Genomic DNA, 22,903 nt, shown 5'->3' with positions numbered 1-22,903 from the left:
TGGAGTAATGACGGATGACAGTTAAGCTCTGACATGACAGGAAAAAATGACATTTTAAGATATATTAGAATACAAATTAGTTATTTTAACAATATTTCACAATTACTGTTTGTATTTTATTTTTGATCAAGTAAATGCAGCTGGCATAAGAAATTCACAATCATCAAAACATAAAAACGTTTAGACAACATTTAGAAAGAAATATCTAACCTAAGCAGATAATTGTTACAATGATGGCAAACTGTGAGTCATGGCAACCTGACATCTAATATGTACTCATAGGATTTACTTCATTAAATAGACCAACTGAACTCAAAAAAGGAATAAAAATACATTCCTTCTTTTTTTAATTTACATGAACCGCTCGCTTTTGGGGTTTCATGCTCTCTGGTTTTAGGAAAGAATACTCAAAATGATTTTACTGTGCGTGTCATCGTGTTCTTCTGTGTGTGTGACTCTGTATCCTCCCTTTGGCTTGTGTGTGTAGCTGTTCTGATCATTAAGACAGCTGGCACAGCAAGAGGATTCAGCCACATCCAGATGAGTTGCTGCCGCAAACTCTGATGTGGTACACACACACACGTCTGCAGTTCAGAGTCACAATAATAATTGGGAGCTTATGCAAGGTGGCCTTTTGATAAGTATGGATATGACTGTGCATGTGTGCAAGCATGAGAGTGTGAATGGAGAGGTTAAAAAGAATGTAAAAACATTAAAATTTTGGACTGTAAACGCATGTGATGAATCTGCTCGTTACCTGTGAGAGTCGAGCTGAGTGGGAGAATCTGGCTTGGCCCTGTTGGGATAAATGAAAACACTGAGAACCATAATGTATCAAGCTCGAAAACAGAACACACATGCCAATGTGGTACAACACTTAAGAATGCAACCCGGTTATTGTTAATTGTTTTATGCATTGTTGATTTATTGTTTATTTTACTTCTTCTTGTATTTTCACTCTGTACCATGCTTTGAGAAGCTAAGAAGTGGATGCATATATTATACAAGCACATTCTAACTATGTACTGAACATCTATGCAAAAGATATACAGTAGATTTGTTTTTAATTAGTTGTCAAAAATAACTACATGATTTACTAAAATAAATAAATGGACATGAATTAATGTTTTGAAATGTAATTAATTTTACTGTATGTAAGAAGACTTTCTATTCATCAAAGATTCCAAACATAAATGAATCCTAGTTTTTAAGAAAAATATTAAGCAGAACAAGGGTTTTCAGCATTTCTAATAATGTTAAAAGTTTCAAAAGTTTTAATGGTAAGAGCTAAACATTCAACACTGAATTAGTGAAATTTTTAAATATATTTAAATAGAAAAGTTTTTTTTAACTAATAATAATTCACAATATTACAGTTTTTTACTGTATTTTTGATCAAATTAATGCAGCCTTGGTGAGCGGAAGAGAGTTACTTGAAAAAATCTTACTGACTCCAAACCTGTGAATGATAGTGTATGAACTGAATATATATGTAAAAAAATAAAAAATAAAAATTAAATAATTGTTTATTTAAAATATTTTGAAATTAATTATATGTGATTCTGTTTATTGCACCATTACCTCCCAAACCAATCAGATAAAAGAACTTGACGTGATGATACAATTATTGATTATAAAAGAAAGGGACAGCTGAATGATACAAGAGACTAGCAGAGTAATGTAAGAAAGTCATTTGAAAAAACAATGGTTTAATGGTCATTAAAATACATGTCACAAAAATATAAAACTCCGCAACTCAGAAAAAACAGAGATTGGCCAGTCAGTTCCAGATGTAATTTGCACATGGTACTTTACCTCTCTGAGGTTGTAGGTGAGGTTGTGGTGTATGTCCTCATTAAAGCGGCTGCCATATTCTGGGTAGAGCTCCAGAACCTCCTGCAGCGCTCTGACGCTGATGTACTGTAGATCACAGTAAGTCAGAGCCTTTACATCTGCGTTAGCTTTGATCACCTGATCCTTCCCAGGCAGGTCAGCACCAATCAGGTCTCCCTTACCTGTACACCAGACAAACATGTTAGTACACGCCAGTCAAGTTGTTTGGTTTAATTGCGCCAAGATAAACAGAACCTGTGCAGATCCAAGCTTATCATTTTAATTAATTATCTATCAATCTATCAGTTTGACTAGCAGATGCTTATTTATTTGGCTTGAGTTGCAACAGCTGCATCAACCACGACAGCTGGTACTAACATTTCATTGTTTTAAAATATTGATTTGCCGAGATCTAGCCTGCTAGATGTAAATGGACTGAAAGCACTGCCTGAAGGAAGTTGATTGGGTTTTTAAAAGGATAGGATAGTTCACCCAAAAATGAAAGTCACCTAGTCACCTAGGTGTACAGTATATGACTTTCTTCTTTCAGACAAATACAGTCAGGGTTACGTAAAAAAATGTGGGTCAAGATTTTGAAACCCAAAAAAAGAGCTAAGAGAGTATGGTTTATAAATCGTGCTGGGACAATTTTCCAAAATAAAAGTTTTTGTTTAATTAGTATGTGTGAGTGTACTGTGTATATTTATTATGTATATATATATATATATATATATATATATATATATATATATATATAAATACACACACATACAGTATATATTTTGAAAATATTTATATGTATTTACATGTATATATTTATATTCATATAATTTGTTATACAGTATATTCAATATATGCAATATATAAGAAATATTTTTTTCTTAAATATATACATGCATGTGTGTGTATTTAAATATACATAATAAATATACACAGTACACACACACACACACACACACACATATATTATATAATCAAAAACTTTTAATTTGGATGTGATTAATCGTGATTAATTGTTGCCCAGCACGATTTATAAAGATGTAAATACGGATAGTATTCTTACACAAACACACCGCTTCTCTTCAGAAGGCTTTTATTTACCCATCTGAGCCATGTTGAGCCCTTTTTATGATGGTTGGATGCACTTTTTTGGGCTTCAAAATCTCAGCCCCCATTCACTCCCATTTACATTTATTCATTTAGCAGACGCTTTTATCCAAAGCGACTTACAGATGAAGACAGTGGAAGCAATCAAAAACAACAAAAAGAGCAATTATATATAAGTGCTATAACAAGTCTCAGTTAGGTTAACACAGTACACGTAGCATGGAATTTTAAATAATATAATAAATAAAAAGAAAACAGATAGAATAAAAAATAAAAAAGAATAGAGCAAGCTAGTTAGAGGTCTTTGCACATACACACACACATACATATACCATTGCATAATGAATGAAAAGAAAATAGAATATAAAAAGATTAGAAAGGTAGTTAGATTTTTTAAAGAATAGAATTAGAATAGTGAGTGCTAAAGTTAGAGGGTCAAATAAAGATGGAAGAGATGTGTTTTAAGCCGATTCTTGAAGATGGCTAAGGACTCAGCTGCTCGGATTGAGTTGGGGAGGTCATTCCACCAGGAGGGAACATTTAACTTAAAAGTCCGTAAAAGTGACTTTGTGCTTCTTTGGGATGGCACAATCAAGCGACGTTCACTTGCAGAACGCAAGCTTCTAGAGGGCACATAAGTCTGAAGTAACAAATTTAGGTAAATGGGTGCAGAGCCAGTGGTAGTTTTGTAGGCAAACATTAATGCCTTTAAATTTATGCGAGCAGCTATTTGTTGCCAGTGAAAATTGATAAACAGAGGTGTGACGTGTATTCTTTTTGGCTCATTAAGATTTAATCTTGCTGCCGCGTTCTGAATTAATTGTAAAGGTTTGATAGAATTGGCTGGAAGACCTGCCAAGAGAGCGTTACAATAGTCCAGCCTGGACAGAACAAGAGCTTGAACAAGGAGTTGTGCAGCATGATCCGAAAGAAAGGGCTTGGTCTTCTTGTTGTCGAATAAAGCAAATCTGCAGGATCGGACAGTTTTAGCAATGTGGTCTGAGAAAGTCAGCTGATCATCAATCATAACTCCAAGGCTTCTAGCTGTTTTTGAAGGAGTTATGGTTGATGTGCCTAACTTGATGGTGAAATTGTGATGGAACGATGGGTTTGCTGGAATCACAAGCAGTTCTGTCTTGGCAAGGTTGAGTTGAAGGTGATGGTCCATCATCCAGGAAGAAAAGTCTGTTAGACAAGCTGAGATGCGAATAGCTAACGTCGGATCATTAGGATGGAAGGAGAGGTAGAGTTGAGTGTCATCAGCATAGCAGTGGTATGAAAAGCCATGTTTCTGAATGACAGAACCTAATGATGCCATGTAGACAGAGAAGAGAAGTGGTCCAAGAACTGAGCCCTGAGGCACCCCAGTAGATAGATGTTGAGACTTGGACACCTCACCTCTCCAAGATACTTTGAAGGACTTATCTGATAGGTAAGACTCAAACCATTGAAGTGTGGTTCCTGAGATGCAATTTGCCAGCAGGGTTGATAGGAGGATCTGGTGGTTAACCGTGTCAAAAGCAGCGGACAGATCAAGCAGGATAAGTACTGAAGATTTGGATTCTGCTCTTGCCAGTCTTAGAGCTTCAACAACTGAGAGCAAGGCCGTCTCAGTTGAATGTCCACTTCTGAAGCCAGATTGGTTGCTGTCAAGGAGATTGTTGTGTGTGAGAAATGTAGAGACTTGTTTGAACACAGCTCGTTCAAGTGTTTTTGCAATAAAAGGAAGAAGGGAAACTGGTCTGTAGTTCTCTAAAAGAGATGGGTTGAGGTTGGGTTTCTTAAGTAGTGGAGTTATACGTGCCTGTCTAAATGATGAGGGAAAAGCACCAATGTGAAGGAATGTGTTGATGAGTGAGTGCAGGTACAATTGCAGGAGAAATGGCTTGAAGGAGATGAGATGGAATAGGATCAAGCGGGCAAGTTGTAGGGTAATTAGAAAGGATGAGTTTTGAGACTTCTGCCTCAGAGAGTGAAGAGAAGGATGTAAATGAGTGTAAGTTTGCTGGTGATATGAGCTTGACTGATTGTGGTGTGGAAAATTGTGCACTAATGTGTTTAATTTTATTAATGAAAAACGTTGCAAAGTCGTCAGCTATGAGATGAAGCAGGAGGAGGAGGACAAAGAAGTGAGGAAAATGTTTTAAAAAGCATGCGAGAGTTAGATGAATTGTTAATTTTGTTATGGTAGTATGTCATTTTAGCAGAGGAGACATTAGCAGAGAAAGAAGATAGGAGTGACTGATACACAATAAGGTCAGTAGTATTTTTGGACTTGCGCCACACCCTTTCAACAGCTCTAAGCTTAGAACGGTGTTCGCGTAGAACATAAGATAACCAAGGGGCAGAAGGGGTGTTACGGGCTGGCCTGGAAGATAAGGGGCAAACAGTGTCTAAACAAGATGTAAGAGTGGAGCAGAAAGTATCAGTAGCACTGTTCGCGTCCAAAGATGCAAACAGTTTAGGGGAAGGAAGTGAAGATGAAACCATTGCAGATAGCCGGAGGGTGAAAGTGTGCGTAGGTTACGTCGAAAGATGACATGTGGAGGGGTAAGTGATGTGTCAGGGATCATGTTGAGGTTAAGAGTGAGGAGGACGTGATCCGACGTGTGCAGTGGAGTAACCAGAACATGATGAGTAGAGCAGTTTCGTGTATAAATAAGGTCCAGGTGGCTGCCTGATTTGTGAGTAGCAGTAGTTGACACTCGGTTGAGATCAAAAGAGGCAAGCAGAGTGTGGAAATCGGCAAACAGAGGTTTATCTAGATGAATGTTGAAATCTCCAAGCATAACTAGGGGAGTACCATCCTCAGAAAAGATTGAGAGCAACACATCTAATTCATCCAAAAAGTTACCCAGTGGTCCTGGGGGTCGATAGACAACTAAAAAATGTATTTTAAAAGGGTAGGTAACAGTAACTGAATGAGATTCAAAAGGAGCTGTTGATACCCAAAGATGGTAAAGGATTAAATTTCCAATCATTAGAGATGAGCAGACCAGTACCTCCACCTCTTCCAGTCAAACGGGGGGAGTGGGAAAATGAGAAATTATTGGAGAGTGCTGCAGGTGTAGCAGAGTCCTCTGGTTTGATCCAGGTCTCTGTTAGGGCCATGAGATTAAGCTTTGAATGACTAATAATAGAAGTAATGAAAGCGGCTTTGTTTACAGCAGACCAATTCCAGAGACCAATAGAAAAAGAAAGTAGTGTATTAGCAGACATAGGCAAAGTGTGCAGGTTGTTAAGATTGCGCTGTCTACATTGTGTGATGCATGGTTTACGAGTGGAAATGATAGTAGGGATCTGGAAACACATAGTAAGATTTGGTTATAAACAAAAAAACAACTGAAACAGAAATGAAACAAGGAAAAGGAAAAAGATTAATCAAAACAATACTTATATTCCCTGCCGATGTCCCTGCCCGGTGGAGTCGCACGGTAGAGTTGATGGTCTTTACACTCTTCGGTCTTCACAGGAGGAGGGCTTAACTGGAGGGCTGCTGCGACCGCTGTCGCGGTATACTAATCTTTTTTAAACCCGACAAAACGGAAATTGAATTCAGCTGAACGTACTTTACTGTTTATCACAACAAAGGTCTAAGCAAGGGCACTACACTGACAACGTATGCGATAGAGTACGAGACCAAACGCAGCACATCTCAACACTTAAAATATATATATAACTTTGATAGTACTCATCTGAAAGAAGAAAGTCAAATACACCTAGGATAGCTTGAGGGTAAAACATGGGGTAATTTTCATTTTGGGGTAAACAAGTTGGTTCACTTTGTGACTGTTTTGATAGCAACCCTACACAGCCTCTTGTATATAGGCATTTGTCTATATGTCTATATAACATACCCAGTATGGCAAGCACCATGCCGTCCTTGAGGACCTCTAAAGACCCTGAACAGACGAAGTGTTGAGCATGCAGGGCATCTCCATGACGAATGAGGTACTCTCCAGGTGCACAGAAGGAGGTCTTAATGTGCAAGGATAGTGACCGCAAGCACCCTCTACTGGCGGAGGCAAAGAGCGGCAGCTGCAGAATGTCTTTGTTCAGGTGCATGGCGATGTCTGCCCGCAGCTCGTCTGGGAAGTCATGTAAAAGCTAATGGACAGGAAGGAAAATGGACATTACCCACAATGCCACGGGGTGATGTAAAGATCATGGCTGTGTCTTAATATAAAAACAAAAACAAACAAATCAAGATTTAAAAGCTGTGGTTGGTGGTAAGTTGGTGTGTAAATGTACAGTATAGCAAGAAATTTTCATGTAATAATTTAATATTCCTTTCAAGGTCTTTCTATTTTGTTGTGCATCAACTGTCTTTCAATATGATCTCAACAAGATGCAATATCAGCAGAGTACAGTAACTATTTGAAGGGTGTTCCTGTTAACTGTTTGCAGTGCTTTTTTGTGCTGTTTTTCAATCACTGCATAAATTAGTAGCATGACAGATCAGAGTGTAAATGAGCTAAACCACGCTCCAGTTTTTTTCTTCCCACAAATACAGTGTTGGGGAGTAAATAACTAAATGTAGCATTGCTACTTACTAAACTTCATTTTTAGTGGTGTGACTGCAGAAGGTAATGTAGCTTTTACTGCAAAATGCTACTTTTGCTCTAATATTTTTTACGCACAAAGCTTTACAGCTGAAGAAATCATGAAATGTTCTTCTAAATGGTCCGATCAGTTCAAATGGTTCATTTAAATCAATATGCAAGAATGATTCACAGATTCTTTTAAATGGATATTTTCTGTACATTTGTACCGAAATACTACTGTTTATGATTGCCAACTTGAAAATAAAATCTGACTTTTTTAGTTTTCATTAGTTTTCAATTTATTTGAATGTCTTTCTAATGATTTACTTTGATCATATGAAAAGATACGTGATTATATAAAAAGATATGTGATCCCTTTATATACACTACTGTTAAAAAGTCCGTGGCAAGTATGATTTTTTTTTTATGTTAAAGTCTCTCATGCTCACCAAGGCTGCATTGATTTAAATAAAGTACAGTAAATCCAGCAGTATTGTGAAATATTATTATAATTTTATAATAAAAGTTTTCCATTCAAATATATTTTAATTTACTCCAGTCTGCTGAAAACAGTTGTACTGCTTAATATTTTTCAGTGGAACAATTTCCTCAGAATATTTTGATGAAAAGAAAGTTTATTTTTTATTTTAAATAAATCTGTTTTAACATGCTTAATGTCTTCATTGTATATAAATGTCATTATAAAGGCTTTAAATGTATGCACTTGCTTATAAAATGAAATAAAAAAAAAACCTTGAAGGCTTGAAACCGCCCTAAAAACAGTGTACTACCTACTTTTGGGGATTTTTAAAAGAATAGCTTTAACTTTAGCATAACTAAACTTTTAAATTAGTAGCTTGTGACTTTTTACAGTTTTAAAGTATCTTCCCCAACACTACACCCAAGATCTTTCTGTTTCTTTTTTAATTAGATGTAGGTCTTTTCATAGTGGGCGATCCAATTACCACTGTTATAACAATGACAGTATTCTGCATTAGAGAATGTCTCAAGAAGCTATAATTAGCTTATTGAAAGTAGCTGTGACCCAGATCTGTGCTCATAAATTCTCCATCTAATGATACTAGTATGTTATCAAACTCTGATGGGGACTTCTACACGCTTAAAAAAAAAAAACTTAATTGGGGTTCTATATATAACCCTTTATATTGCACTGAACTCCATAGAACACTTTATTCTAAAAACGCTTTATATTAAAACAGAGAACCGACCTGAGCCTCCACTCGATTAAATATTGAAGATAAAGCAAGTGAATTAAACTCTCATGGCACCGTGTAAACACTGCAGTCATATGCTCCACAGCCCCCGTTCGAGAACCACATCATGGCATAGTTTGTAAGGTCTCACCTCGTTGGCGTTGATGCCATTGTTGACAGACCAAGTGGTCTGGAAGTACTCCAGCATGCGCTGCTTCAGCTGCTGGGGCAGGCGATGCACACGGATGAAGTCCTTCAGATCCTTCATGCGTGTGTGGTAGAGCGAACGGCGGGAGTACATGCGCTGGATGATGGCTGTCACGTTTCCAAACACCACGGCGTGCATCAGGGCTGTGAGAAGAATGCAAGAGAGTCTTGAATAATTGGCTGTCTGAGTCATCTCAGTGAACAAAATGTACTAAATCTTAAATTATATACCAAACTTTCTGAAATGAAACTTTTTTTTAATAAATGGTTACCAAAATGAGGCTCTAATTATACAAGGCCCGAAACACACTATGTGAACACACCCCCGATAAGCATGGTACAGATGGAGAAGATCTTCTCAGCGTCTGTGTTGGCACAGACGTTTCCGAACCCAACGCTTGTCAGACTGCTCAATGTGAAGTAGAGCGATGCGATGTAAGCGCTGCGCAAAGATGGGCCGCCAACTGTACCATTCGTGTAAGGAGTCTCCAGACGCTTGCCCAACTCCTGTAGCCAACCTACAGAGGACAGAAATAGTGGAAACAGGTGAAAAAACAAGTAAGGGATTGAAACATCTTCTTCATATTGACTTAAAAAGTTAGTGATCTAAAAGACAAGCAATCAATTGATAGACAACACCATTGTTACATGTAACATAATTATATAATTTAATAAAAAAAATTAATGTAACTGTAATTTGTTACAGTTACTGTGAAAAATGTGCAATTAAATTACAGTTACTTAGGAAAATGGTAAAGATTACAAAGGGGGTTACATCTGAATATTTTCACACACACAGAGATTTAATGGATTTATTTTCAGCAATGAGACAGCAATGTTTCAAGAGTATAGGAAACATGCTTGCTTTATTTCCTGTTGGGGTTTATGCATATGCTTTATATTTTAAGATTAACTGTTCTTTCCAAAGCATTGTTAGATGCCAGTGTTTCCTGCCATAGCTGGGAAAAGTTTTGATTTTAAAAACAGTATTATAACTATTCAACTATATCTTGTTATGATTTAAAATCTGTTTTTGGCCTCAAGTAAAAAGGTGCTAAAGTCTGATTTCGTGGTGGCTGTGCTTTAATATTCAATTATTTTGACCTTAATTCAAGCGATTTTGAAACCCTGACAGTAATCAGTGTTGAGTACTACTGCCTGCTTTAAATGTTTGAAAATGATTAACAGTTAAAAACAATTCAATGGAAATGAGGAAAGTAACTTAAAGTAATCAAATGTAATCAGTTAAATTATTTTAAAAAAGGAATTGGAATTGTTACACTACTTGTTACATTTTAAATAGGGCACTTACTTGTAATCCGTAACTTATTACATTTCCAAAGTAACCTTCCCAACAATGACTAGCATCCAATGATTTCTGAAGATCATGTGACATTAAAGGCTGGAGTAATGATCCTGAAAATTCAGCTTTGCCATCACAGGAAAAAAATTACATTTAAGAATATATTCAAATAGAAAACAGTTATTTTAAACTATTTAAACTATTTTACAATATTACAGTTTTAATTTATTTTTGATCAAATAAACACATTCTTAAAAAAAAAGGACTTGTTTTTAATAACAAAAAAATAAATACAAATCTTACTGACGCCCTGAGCTGCTGAATGGCAGTGTATTTAACTGGCATCTTAATACACAGAGAAACCATACAGCCCCTTACCAATGTCCCAGGTCAGGGGGTCATTGCTGGCGAGCTCTTTGCGTCCAATGACGTACCAAACGCAGGCCAACCAGTGTGCCAGTAGGGCAAATACAGACATCAGTAGTGTCAAGACCACAGCACTGTACTGAGAATAGCCATCCAGCTTCTGCAGCAAGCGCAGGAGACGCAGCAGACGCACGGTCTTCAACAAGTGCACGAGGGAAGTCTACCAAAACACACACAGACACACACACACATTAAGTGCAGCCTTACACTATGAAAATGATGATAAATATTGAAAAAGAAGGGAAATCATCAACTCTGAGTCAAAGGTTTAATTTTGTATTAATCTACATGTATAACTTTGGCTGCATGAAACCACTACTGTAATATACAATAAATATGATTAATAAAAGATGAGTCACAAAATGACATAACACAATAGAAAAAAACTATTTTTATAGTATTTAAATGTTTAATATGCATTCTCACCACTGAGATGTTGAATAAATAGAGTAGATCAAAGGGCAGAGCAGCGATGAGGTCCAGGACAAACCAGGTAGTACAGTAGTGTAAACAGATCGAGCGAGTGTCATAAACCACCTGACCCGCAGGCCCAACGTAGGTGGTTCGGAAATTCAGAATGATATCTAGGAAAACAAATGAACAAAAAAGCAAGCGGATTTAGAAATAGGATTTGTTTACAGCATTCAAAAATCAAAATTCTCACCAGAGCCCTCAAACAGTGCCCTTTCAATCAAACATCAATATTGACTGTGAAAGCATGAATATTAAAAACATGCTAATCAGAGTGATGAAGCCTCGTACATGCTGGACTGAATAAATATTCATGAATGCTGTTCCGTGCAGATCCTTATTCCATGGTACATTTAGTCCCATCAACCACTTATCTGTGTACATGGGGTTTATTAAATAACCACTTGCTTCAGGTCACAGTGGGGCTTCTGTATAATTAATATTAATATTATTTTTATATAAAAGAGATTTAGTTGTATGCTTTGTGTAAAAAAACAGGTTATATCGGGAGAGTGGATTTGAAAGATGGTCTCGGTTGGGAATGAGCGTGTGATTGACACTTTGTTAACATGTTTAAGGTGAAAGCAGCTCTTAGCTCTGCAGATGTCTGAAGTTAGCACTGTTTAGAACAGGAACAGAGGTAGACATGAAGCACAAAAAAGAGACATAGGACACAATTTTCCACAAAACCACACGCACCGAGGATGAAGAGCATCTCCACTGCTATGTCGCTGACAAGGGTGGTTCTGGAGGCGGAGTCACAGTCCGGGTTGCTAGGTTCGCTGTCGTCAGGGGCAGAGAAGCAAACGTTGTATGGGACGGTGACAGCCACGTAAAATGTTGCAAGGAGGATCAACCAGTCCCACAATGCTTTGCACACACTGTAATGAAGTAAAATGAAGCGGGATTTCTGCACCGATGCCACCTTGTATTCCGGGAGAGTTGGCTGTGAAAAAACATGCTGTGAAAAAACATGAAAAGAACATATTTTTATTTGTTTCGAACATATGTTTGAATTATAAACCTATAAACCATTTTACTAAGAGTGTGCTGAAATGCCAGGGCAACTTTTAATGCTAATTGTATCTCACCACAAGAGAGAATGACCTCAGTTCCTGGATTCTGACTCAAAAAGTTCTTGATTCAGGGAACAGCCATATTTTAAGAACCATTTCTCTGAGATGCATTTTTAATAATTTAAAATGGTAGGAAACCTCCTGAACTTACTTTAGATACTTCATTGTAATTCTATCTATTTGACCTTATCTTGAGGACCACAAAAGTAAATATTGGCTCATCTTAACCCACTAACTTTTAGTAGCTTTAGTAGAGGAATATAAGTGAAATATACTCAAAACTAATGTGGCTCAGTTTGCTCCAGGGTAGGGGTAAGTTGACCCAAGTCAGTCGGTAGATGCACCATCTGAGTACAAAATCTGACTGAATCTGATTAAAACCCATGTGGAAATTTTAACAAAATGTACCTAATTTAGTTAGTTTAATTCTTTTACTTTCTTATTAAAGGTGGCTTAACATAAAACCAACCAAATGTAGTTTAAATTACAATGTTTTAATTGCTTGCATTTCTGTTGAACATCAAAGTTGTATCCTTCCCCAAAACAGACTAAACCGAATTTGTTGAGTAAGATTAAATAAAAACTGAATAAGAATGAAGGAATAAATGTCACTAAAAGTAATAAACACTTTAGTCAAAAGATTCTTGGCATGGTATTCTTTCTTAAATGTCGAACAGGACATTAGGGACTACAGGTGGAAAGACATATATTATATATTATATAAGATATATATATATATACTTACAAAGTGAAAAAAAAAAGAATCTGGCTCTGATCAGAGAAGGATTTTGGTGCACTGTCCCAATCGAATAAACTGCAAATAATATGTATATATTATGATAAACTAAACCAGTTGCATAATATCACATTAAAGATTTAGAGCTTCATCTGCAATGCGTTATGGCGAGGAAAGTTAAAATGTTGGATCAATTTACCCCACAGCATTTTCTACATAGCTACCATTTTGGGAAAAAAACAGCCAAAAACAGCTTTTAATGGGTGCCTTCTCCTTTTAATCTGGCAGAAATGATGGATGGTTCCAAAATACATGGTCACCTGACAGTAGAACTGTACAGTTTCCAAGATACAGGTGGTGGCTCAACTTACCCCACTCTCATGGCAGTATTACATATTGATTCAAATCACATTTTTGAATTATTCGATAAAGGAATTGACTTGAAAGAGTCGTTTGTTTTGCACGGAGCCCCACACATGACATGCAAGAAAAAATAAATAAATTGTGCGCACAATTTACTAATTCGTTTCCTCAATGTACTAAAACATGCACACAATTACTATTGCGTTACCTCGATTTACTATTGCGTTAACGAATTAGTAAATCAAGTGCACAATTTATAAATCGAGTGAACGCAATAGTAAATCGTGCACACGATTTAGCCTTATATTTTTTTCCTGCATGTTATGTGCGGGGCTCTGTAGTTTTGGGAATGGGCTACACTGAACATGCTGTATGTTTTTTTTGCTTGCAGTTCACAAGGACATCTTAAATGAAGAACTGTTGTGCCATTATTCTTTTAATTTTGTAACATTCAGTACAGACTGTAAACTCACAGAAATAACCTTCTAACTTATTACTATAAAGGTGAGTGAGTGAGCAGAACAAGTACAGCAGAATAAATTCACACAGTGACTAAAATAGGCATAGAGCACAAGAGCGATGTTTGGATTTGAACAATTGTTCATTCAAAGATGGTTTCTTTTTTTTTTTTTTTACCATGAAGTAATATTTTTACCTGAGATTCTGATTTCAAATCTGTCTGGTTGGTTCTTGTGACCTGTATTATTTTATATAAATAGCCTTCATGTTGCCATTGTCTCCTGTCGAACATTGATGTTCTAATATGCTGTCGATGTTTGGATTACTCTGAATAAATGCTACACTTGGGTTCATCACAATTCGGCTTTTTCTACAATTTTGCTAATCAAGCATATTTGATAGGTGCACAGCACTCAGTAATTTTTCTTTAGTTTATTTACTGGATATCACATTACTTGTAAGTGCAACATACTCAGTCGATGTATCAGAATATTGACTCTGATTTGCCACACTAAATCCTCCACAAAGGTGAGTGAGAATGATTTTCATATCTACTTACATTTGGCAGCTTCCTTTTGCTGGTGTTGGTGAACTGACAGGTCAGATGGTACAGGACGCTGCGGCCACGCTCACGAGCTTGACTCAGTTGAGTTCCACCGGACTTCCTGTTGTGAGTACCATCCTCTGACAAACACACAAGTATATAAAGTGTCAAAAATACAGATGCCAAAATGATAAAAGAACAACTATTATTTGGATCCAAATGTGGTCAGTTACCTTCTGTGTTTGAGCCTGGATGTGATTTGCCATACGAGTCAGTGATGTTTTTGAAGGATAAGAGAAAAAGAACCACTTCTCCTTTCTCATTTTTAATAGGGACAATGTCCAGCAGACACCAGAATGTGGTACCTGGAGTCACAGAAGGCAGACTATGAAAGCTCCTGATATGTGAAATACAAAAATACAATACTGGTCTGAAGTCTGGAATAATTAAGATAAATTAAAAAAATAAAAATAAATCTAATGTTTTTGAAAGTCGTCTCTCACCAAGGCTGCATTTATTTAATCCAAAATAGAGTAAAAACTGTAATACTGTAAAATAGTATTACAATTTAAAAGAACAGTTTCCTATTGTAATATATTTTAAATGTAATTTATTTAGTTTTTCAGTGTTACATTATCCTTCAGAAATCATTCTAATATGCTGTCTTGGTGCTCAAAAAACATTTATTATTATCAATGCTCACAACAATGTTGGACACTGTGATAGTCTTTCATTCATAAACAAAAACTAATTACAATTTTATTAAGCAAGGATGCATTACATTGATCAAAAATGACAGTAAAGACATTTATGTCCAAACTGTTATATTTCTCATTTTATGAAGTTCTGCAAAAGATACAATGAATGGTCTTTACCGTTCTTCCTGTAATAGCGGACCTCCGTCTGGAACTCTCTCTGTCCTTCCAGGGTTTTCTCCACCTGCTGAGTGACTCTCTCGCTTGTTTCCTGTCCGTGCAGGAACTGACATGTGCATGTCTTCTTCATTACCTCTGTACGTGCAAACCCGGTGAGCTCGCAGAACCCATCCGAACAGTACACGATGGGGTACCCGCGACTCCCCTGAGCATTTCCCAGCAGGAAGTTACTGTCTGTACACACCAAAGACACACAAAGGAAAGAATTGGAAAACCGTGAGATGTAAAAAAGTCACCCACTTTGCAAAATTAATTCAGGATGTTCACCATTATCATATAAAGAACACTGTATTACCATATACAGTAGTACTTGCTCTTTCTCGCCCGCTCATTAGCAAGCTAATTATAGATTTCCTGTGTTATTCTGAATTCTTTAGATCACTGGTAGAAAACTAAAAGATGTGTGTACTGTTTCCATGACAACATTGCTATTCATTTCACCCAAGTTTTGCAGGGGTGGAGATTATATAAGAATCGATTGACTGTGGGTGCTTGTGTATGAGTTTTGAGTATTTTGGTCCCCAAACTGGGCAGCACTCTTTGCCTAATGCTACTGAACATGTACACAAACTACACAAGTGGAAGTAATATATGCCTCGAAACTAAATCTACTTGTGTACTTGATCACCATTAATGAACAAACACACAAAAAATAATTTCTATCCACTCATTTGGTCATTCAGAAGAGCTTTGACAAATAATCTTAATGGAAAACCATTATTAAAGGGTACATAACATACACAGTTTCACCTAATCTCATGTTAATCTTGAGTACCTATAGAGTAGTACTGCATCCTTCATATCTCCAAAAACTCTTTTTTCAGTTTTATCATATTTATAAAAGAAAAATAGAGCTTTCCGATTCTCTCTGGAAAAAGCCGAGCTCCTGGAGGCGTGCCGTCACTGAAATGACCAGAACACACAAACGCACTTGATACACTCAGTTGCTGCCCTGGAAAAACAAACCGCATCCACTGTTCGTGTAACGCTGGGTTCTTTGGGAAGCTGAACATGGTAAACTTTCCCTCGCATCCAAACACACACGTATTTGGAGACATTCTCAAACAAATCCTATGCAGCACTGGCGAAGATCTCCAGATGAAGAGCGTTGATGCGAGCGGTCTCGCTATCCTCTGGTTAATGTGTGTGCGCGGGGCCGCGGGCGCGCTTTTCCAAGAGAAATGCTCATATAAGGAGTTCCGCTCTATGTTCCGCTCTCGTCTACGTCATTAGATCCACAATCGGGAAAAAAACAGCCGAAACATCTCTTTAACAATGTGAACAACTCTGAATACACAAAACACTATTGTAGCCCCCCTTTAAATATTGTTAACAACATGTAATTGATCCATATCATGTTTCACTTTGCACATCTACTACACAAAGCGTTTCATCCATCCATGCGTTCAATTGTTCCTTGTTTGTGTAAGAATCAATAGACAACGCTGGTGGACAGAGAAACTATAAATAAAGCTTAAGTAAGATGCATGACCATACACCGTACCTCACCATCAACCTCAGCACACAGACAAGCCTAGTGTTAGCGCTGCTTCCTCCGGCCCACTGACATCATTAACCAGAGCATGAGGATATGAAGAGATCCAGGTTCTTATATGAGCAAATACACTATTCGGGGGATCGGATTTCATCCATTGATATGCTTACATTTGAGAAAGGCACTTGATATCTGATAGGGTTTTGCTTCACCTGTTGCTAATATTATTTCATACATTGATATTATCGATATCAAATTATTCTGCTACAGTGACATACTGTACAAGATTGTACTTGAGATTGCCAATTTGTCTTGCACGATTTTAATGTTTATCCCTATCACAGGCTGGAATCTGTCTGTGGTATCAGATAAGATAGCAAGAATGCTCCATGTTATACTACTCTAGATGCAAAAGCAAAAATATGCTTAATATCAACCTGTAGAGCTAGAACAAGCCCAAAAAAGGCCAAAACCAGACATGAAGCCAGCATTATGAAGAACATTGCGCTCTTAAATTCTACACAATAACATTTCAGGCATCAGCTTGTACACAACGAAAATAGGAAAAGTTCAGAATATAACTAAATAGGCCTAGTTCACAATTTGTGGCTATAATAATCATGTTATACAGAACTAAGTGGGATAGTAAAATGAGTAAATTACAACACACATACACATACACACTCATGTATATACACACAAACATATACACTGTGTATATATTCTTCACACATGCAGTCTTTTCCCTATCGATCCATTCAAATACACGCAGTTAATGCCGCAGAAGCCAATGGTTTTGACAGATTCAGATTTCCTAGATGATACTGTGCAACTGACAGCTATGAAAACTATCATTATGTGCTCTGGTATTAAGGTGTTCTTGGTATCTGGTTGCTATGGAAATATATATATATATATATATATATATATATATATATATATATATATATATAAAAAAGGCATATGTCGTGTGCTTATTTCTGTCGCTGAGGTTACCAGGAAACTGTTTCTATAGTTTATTTTTAATAGAAACTATGAAAACTGTTTTTTATCTATGCAATCTAAGAGAAAATATACACCCGCGCATAAAGAAATGGGTTTTTCAAAACACCTGCTGTGACATTTTCACTCTTATGCTCTTTTTTCCGAAATGACTAACAGTACAGTACACAAAAATACTTGGCAAATAGCAGGATGACAGAATATATGACACTAGGCCTAAATTGTCAAGAGGAAGCTGCAAATAACTGCAAATAAAATATACACAGATGTTAAAACTGAGGTAATAGCCAGGATGCTCCTGGACATGCACCTGAAAAAAGACTCAAGGCTATGAAAAATACGACATGACAGTAATACTTTCTTTTTAATAGAAAGAAATTAATACTTTTACTCAGGAAGGACACACACAATTTATCAAATGTGACAGTAAAGACATGTATAATGTTATAAATGGTTTCCATTTTAAATAGATGCTCTTCTTTTTAACTTCCTATTGCAGTGTCCACACAAATATTAAGCAGTACAACTGTTTTCAAGATGGATAATAATAATAATAAATGTTTCAGGAGCAGCAAGTCAGCTTGTTAAAGTGATTTTTGAAGGATCGTGTGACACTGAAGACTTATAATAGTGATAATTAGTGATTATATTAGTGAAAATTCAGCTTTGCATCACAAATAAATTACATTGTAAAGTAGGCTATATATATATATATATATATATATATATAAATATATATATATATATATATATATATATATATATATATATATATATATATATACAACCCGAATTCCGGAAAAGTTGGGACGTTTTTTAAATTTTAATAAAATGAAAACTAAAGGAATTTCAAATCACATGAGCCAATATTTTATTCACAATAGAACATAGATAACATAGCAAATGTTTAAACTGAGAAATTTTACACTTTTATCCACTTAATTAGCTCATTTAAAATTTAATGCCTGCTACAGGTCTCAAAAAAGTTGGCACGGGGGCAACAAATGGCTAAAAAAGCAAGCAGTTTTGAAAAGATTCAGCTGGGAGAACATCTAGTGATTAATTAAGTTAATTGATATCAGGTCTGTAACATGATTAGCTATAAAAGCTTTGTCTTAGAGAAGCAGAGTCTCTCAGAAGTAAAGATGGGCAGAGGCTCTCCAATCTGTGAAAGACTGCGTAAAAAAATTGTGGAAAACTTTAAAAACAATGTTCCTCAACATCAAATTGCAAAGGCTTTGCAAATCTCATCATCTACAGTGCATAACATCATCAAAAGATTCAGAGAAACTGGAGAAATCTCTGTGCGTAAGGGACAAGGCCGGAGACCTTTATTGGATGCCCGTGGTCTTCGGGCTCTCAGACGACACTGCATCACTCATCGGCATGATTGCGTCAATGACATTACTAAATGGGCCCAGAAATACTTTCAGAAACCACTGTCGGTAAACACAATCCGCCGTGCCATCAGCAGATGCCAACTAAAGCTCTATCATGCAAAAAGGAAGCCATATGTGAACATGGTCCAGAAGCGCCGTCGTGTCCTGTGGGCCAAGGCTCATTTAAAATGGACTATTTCAAAGTGGAATAGTGTTTTATGGTCAGACGAGTCCAAATTTGACATTCTTGTTGGAAATCACGGACGCCGTGTCCTCCGGGCTAAAGAGGAGGGAGACCTTCCAGCATGTTATCAGCGTTCAGTTCAAAAGCCAGCATCTCTGATGGTATGGGGGTGCATAAGTGCATACGGTATGGGCAGCTTGCATGTTTTGGAAGGCTCTGTGAATGCTGAAAGGTATATAAAGGTTTTAGAGCAACATATGCTTCCCTCCAAACAACGTCTATTTCAGGGAAGGCCTTGTTTATTTCAGTAGGACAATGCAAAACCACATACTGCAGCTATAACAACAGCATGGCTTCGTCGTAGAAGAGTCCGGGTGCTAACCTGGCCTGCCTGCAGTCCAGATCTTTCACCTATAGAGAACATTTGGCGCATCATTAAACGAAAAATACGTCAAAGACGACCACGAACTCTTCAGCAGCTGGAAATCTATATAAGGCAAGAATGGGACCAAATTCCAACAGCAAAACTCCAGCAACTCATAGCCTCAATGCCCAGACGTCTTCAAACTGTTTTGAAAAGAAAAGGAGATGCTACACCATGGTAAACATGCCCCGTCCCAACTATTTTGAGACCTGTAGCAGAAATCAAAATTGAAATGAGCTAATTTTGTGCATAAAATTGTAAACTTTCTCAGTTTAAACATTTGCTATGTTATCTATGTTCTATTGTGAATAAAATATTGGCTCATGTGATTTGAAAGTCTTTTAGTTTCATTTTATTAAAATTTAAAAAACGTCCCAACTTTTCCGGAATTCGGGTTGTATATTAGTGCTGTCAATTGAGTAATCACAGTTAATCACATCCAAAATAAAAGTTTTTGTTTACATAATATATGTATGTGTGTTGTGTATTATTATATGTAAATAAACACACACACACACACACACACAAACACAAACACACATGCATGCACTGTATATATTTAAAAAATATATTGTATATTAAAGGGGTCATATCATGTTGCTAAAAAGAACATTATTTTGTGTATTTGGTTTCATGAAATGTGCGGTTTAAGGTTCAAAAACACATTATTTTCCACATACTGTACATTATTGTTTCCCCTCTATACTCCTCTATACTCCTCCTTTCTTAAATGCTCATCGTTCTGAAAAGTGAGGTTTGCTCTGATTGGTTAGCTATCCAGTGCATTGTGATTGGCCGAATACCTCAAGCGTGTGACAGAAATGTTACGCCCTTCACCATACTGTGATGTCCTGGCTGGAGCGACAAGACAAAAACAATAAAACCCATTACAAACGAGGCATTTGTTACATCCAGTGGGGACATAATTACTGATTATAATGACTTATACTGTCTTTTTTACGTGTTACGTTGCATTGTTCTGCGCAAACATAAAACCATGTCTGCATTTGTGATCAGAGAAACAACAAACAACAGGTGCAGTGACATGTAGGGGCATGTTAGAACAAACCATTTTAGGGGGGCGTGGCTAACTCTTAAAGAATAAAGAATATCTCTTTGGATTTGAGACTTCAGTCTTTGCAACTTTAGAGATCTTCTTCATGCACCAAGAGCTTGTATCAGTCCAAAGAGAAAGGAAAAAATGTAATGGCATTATATGACCCCTTTATTTATTTGTAATATAAATTATATGAATATAAATATAGACATCTACAGCATGTGTGTATATTTATATATACATAATATATATACTCAGAACACGGATATATTATGCAAGCAAAAACTTTTATTTTGGATGTGATTAATCATTTGACAGTACTAAACATATATATAATTTTTGGTGAGATAAAGAGACTTTCAAAAACATAAAACACTTACCAACTTTATGATATTGACCGTTATGCATGATCAAAACAATAGTTTTAATGAAGTATAGGCTAAAAAAGAGGACATGGATCCTTCAAGGCCTTGTCAAGCACCTCTCTGTTTTAATAATCCTCTTCAGATCTTTAGTCTGCCGCTGCTAATTAAAAGTGATTTAAGCGATTATGAAGGAGAAAGGAAAAAACAAGGGAGAGAGAGAAGGGTGGTGATACCGAGGCATACAAACTCTCAACACCACGTCTCTCACTCACACATGTACATACTGACGCTGAATTTAGACAGCCAGTGTTGCTTAGGACGGGTGTGACACGATAGCAGGAGGTTGTTCTGAAAAGTGAGAGAGCAAATGGTCAGCGTGACATTTCATAGTGTGAAAATCTGTCCCCGAACGGCAGAGGGAATGATTCATTTGATTTATATGATTGGCTGTACAGTGAGTTAAGGACATTGCTTTTGTTAAGAGAAACGCGCATTTCTCCCCTACGTTCCAAAGAAAAGCAGTGGCTATGGAAGAGAGGACAAGAGAAAGCAAAAGCCTTTTGCTTATTTTTAGATAATATGTAACCCTGGACCACAAAACCAGTCACAAGGGTCAATTTCTTTTTCTAAATTAAGTTTATACATCATCTGAAAGAATAAATAAGCTTTCCATTGTTGTATGGTTTGTTAAGACCAATATTTGGCTAAGGTACAACTATTTGAAAATAAGGAATCAGAGGGTGCAAACAAATCAAAATATTGGGAAAATCGCCTTTAAAATTGTCTAAATAAAGTTCTTAATAAATGCAAATTACTAAACAAAAAAATAAGTTTTGATATATTTACAGTAAACAATTTACAAAATATCTTCATGGAACATGATCTTTACTTAATATCCTAATGACTTTTGGCATAAAAGAAAAATCAATAATTTTGACCCCTACAATGTATTTTTGGCTATTGCTACAATTATACCCCAGTGACTCAAGACTGGTTTTGTGGTCCAGGGTCACATATGGCTATAAATATTTCGGCTTGTTGAGCAGGTGCTGCCATTGGTTTGTAATTTTTCTTATTTTAATAGCCTCATCACACAGGAGTGCTGAGAAGGTGAAAGGCTACTGATGGCGAAATCTCCTGAGAGCTCATTAAGAGACTCCTTACAGTCTAAACAGGAAGACTGGCACCAGATGCTTCAATATATCTGATGAAGTCCTTATTAGACCAGAACAAGATTCTTAGTGATTGTCTGTTTGAAATGTACAACTGTACCTAGAATCTGTATGACCATAGATTGAAAAATCTAGTTAAGGTCCTTGCAGTCCAAACTTGATGTGAAAAAGCAAAACAAGTCACTAGTTATTGGTGTATTTGCACCAATAGTGAAACCTACAGTATATGTGGTGGGCTGAATGAACCGCAAATTTACCACACATGCAGCAGATAATAAACACAGAATGCAGCTGAAGTAAGTTTGACATTTCAAAGTGAATCCAGTTTGAATTCATTTAGTTGTTTGTAGTGTGAACAGAAAAAAACTATATGAATCCCAATCTTACAAACCCAGTTCAAACCACATTTACACAAAATCTGATGCTGAATTGTTTTTTTAAGTGGATTTTTTCTTTGCATTGTTGTATTATTTGTATTTGCATTATTTGCATCACAAAATTCAACCCACAGCAGTGTTCAAATTCACATGCGCTGAACAAACACATCTGATTTCATCTCTTCGACAAACTTTCAGTACCTTGTCAAAACATAGTAATAGATATACTT

At 36.5% G+C, this 22,903-nt stretch overlaps 1 protein-coding gene across 1 annotated transcript in view; it reads right to left on the bottom strand.

The window, feature by feature from the left end:
* Positions 1-22,903, bottom strand: part of kcnh4a (potassium voltage-gated channel, subfamily H (eag-related), member 4a) — a 30,042-nt gene that overhangs the window by 4,831 nt on the left and 2,308 nt on the right. The window contains exons 2-12 of the mRNA XM_059554606.1: positions 15,159-15,392; positions 14,517-14,648; positions 14,299-14,423; positions 11,805-12,066; positions 11,061-11,218; positions 10,587-10,794; positions 9,229-9,423; positions 8,850-9,049; positions 6,798-7,047; positions 1,816-2,015; positions 758-796 (exon numbers count right to left, since the gene is read on the bottom strand). Of these exons, the coding sequence (XP_059410589.1) occupies positions 758-796; positions 1,816-2,015; positions 6,798-7,047; positions 8,850-9,049; positions 9,229-9,423; positions 10,587-10,794; positions 11,061-11,218; positions 11,805-12,066; positions 14,299-14,423; positions 14,517-14,648; positions 15,159-15,392 (2,003 nt within the window). The remainder of the gene's footprint in view (positions 1-757; positions 797-1,815; positions 2,016-6,797; positions 7,048-8,849; positions 9,050-9,228; positions 9,424-10,586; positions 10,795-11,060; positions 11,219-11,804; positions 12,067-14,298; positions 14,424-14,516; positions 14,649-15,158; positions 15,393-22,903) is intronic.

Source organism: Carassius carassius, chromosome 1 (assembly GCF_963082965.1).
Source record: "Carassius carassius chromosome 1, fCarCar2.1, whole genome shotgun sequence".
Classification (NCBI taxonomy): Eukaryota; Metazoa; Chordata; class Actinopteri; order Cypriniformes; family Cyprinidae; genus Carassius; species Carassius carassius.
The sequence above is the reverse complement of the archived record's forward strand: the minus strand, read 5'-3'. Positions and strand labels throughout refer to the sequence as shown.